Source organism: Emiliania huxleyi, assembly GCF_000372725.1.
Source record: "Emiliania huxleyi CCMP1516 unplaced genomic scaffold EMIHUscaffold_8737, whole genome shotgun sequence".
NCBI classification, from domain to species: Eukaryota; Haptophyta; order Isochrysidales; family Noelaerhabdaceae; genus Emiliania; species Emiliania huxleyi.
Window position 1 is genome coordinate 1 of NW_005195485.1, and position 1,232 is coordinate 1,232.

Sequence of the window (1,232 nt, forward strand, 5' to 3'; positions counted from 1 at the left end):
CTACTTTGGGTACAATTGATGTCTCGGGGAACAGTGTCACGGAAGTGTTATTTTACGATTTGGGGATGGCTTCATGCCGCCCCATGTCTGAGAGGGAGTGGGCTGGAAAGAGGGTCCATGCCGCATCAACTGGCTACTACGGTTTTAACTTACCAGGGCCGAGCTTGACCTAGGTTGGGTGCCGCTCGGGGGCCGAGGAGAGCCGGAGAGGAGGGCGGGGGGGGAGGGGTAGAGGAGGGCCGGCTGGTGGGCGGAGGGCTTGGGAGGCGGCGGAGGGGCGGAGGGGCGCCCGAGGGGTCGGACAGCCCAGCCGAGCGAGAGGAGGGCCCACGGGCAGTGCTGCTGCGGGGGCACGGGCACGGGCGCGTGGTGAGGGCGCGTGGCGGAGGCAGCCGGGGCGCCACCCGAGCAGGGGCGCCCGGCAGAGCGGCAGGAACGAGTCGGCCGGGATCGCGACCCGCTTCCGGCTGTTTGGGCCGGGCACAATGTCGGCGTTGAGCCAAACGGCCTGCGGCGGCAGAGAGCACGGGCCCGTGGGTCTGTCCCGTCCACAACCACCCACTCACTCCCAGCGGCTGCGCGCCTGCCCGTTTGAGAGCAGCTGCAGCTTGCGCGCCGCCAGCAACTCCAGGCACGGCTCGACCGCAGCCCAAACCTTGAAGTCCAGCTTCAGGTGGCGGTGGCCGTCCGCGATGCAAGCGTCGAGGAACGCCTCGAAGGTCAGATCCGAGCTGCGCGCCGGCGGATGTGCCATCACGGGCCGGCCGGCTGCCATGATGATGTCCGACTCGATGGCTGTGATGTGTGGCGAGGAGAGCGCACGCTCGAGGCGTGCGCAGGAACAGCACGAGTGAGCCCACGTCAGCTGCGATGCGCGAGGATGATGCACGGCCGGCGTCAACGCGGACGACGCCATCGATCGTCGAGGGAGGTGACAGCCGCTGGCGATTGAGCGTGAAAGTGCCTCCAGACTTTCTGCTCACAGGATCCGCGGCGATTTCGCGGCGGCGGCGCGCACTAAAAGAGAAAGCGCGTCGGTCACAAGGCACTCTCACGTCCTCCCGAAACAGAGATCGCTTGAATGCCGGCATTCAAGCGCGACAGTGCTAGCCGCCTCCGCGATGCTGAGCGGTGCATGAAGGGCGGCGAGCCGCTGACGATGCGCGAGGCGTCCTTCATCAGCTCGCTGATGGGACACGCCCAGCACATCGACGCGCCACCGTCCGTTCACC

At 67.3% G+C, this 1,232-nt stretch overlaps 1 protein-coding gene across 1 annotated transcript; it reads right to left on the minus strand.

Moving 5' to 3' along the window:
• Positions 1–562: 562 nt before the first annotated feature.
• EMIHUDRAFT_259157 (hypothetical protein) lies at positions 563–1,209 on the minus strand (the record flags this gene model as incomplete). Its single annotated transcript, XM_005758246.1, has 3 exons — positions 563–795; positions 890–975; positions 1,043–1,209. 3 exons carry the CDS (start codon positions 1,207–1,209, stop codon positions 563–565), a joined length of 486 nt encoding a protein of 161 aa, XP_005758303.1.
• Positions 1,210–1,232: the final 23 nt, after the last annotated feature.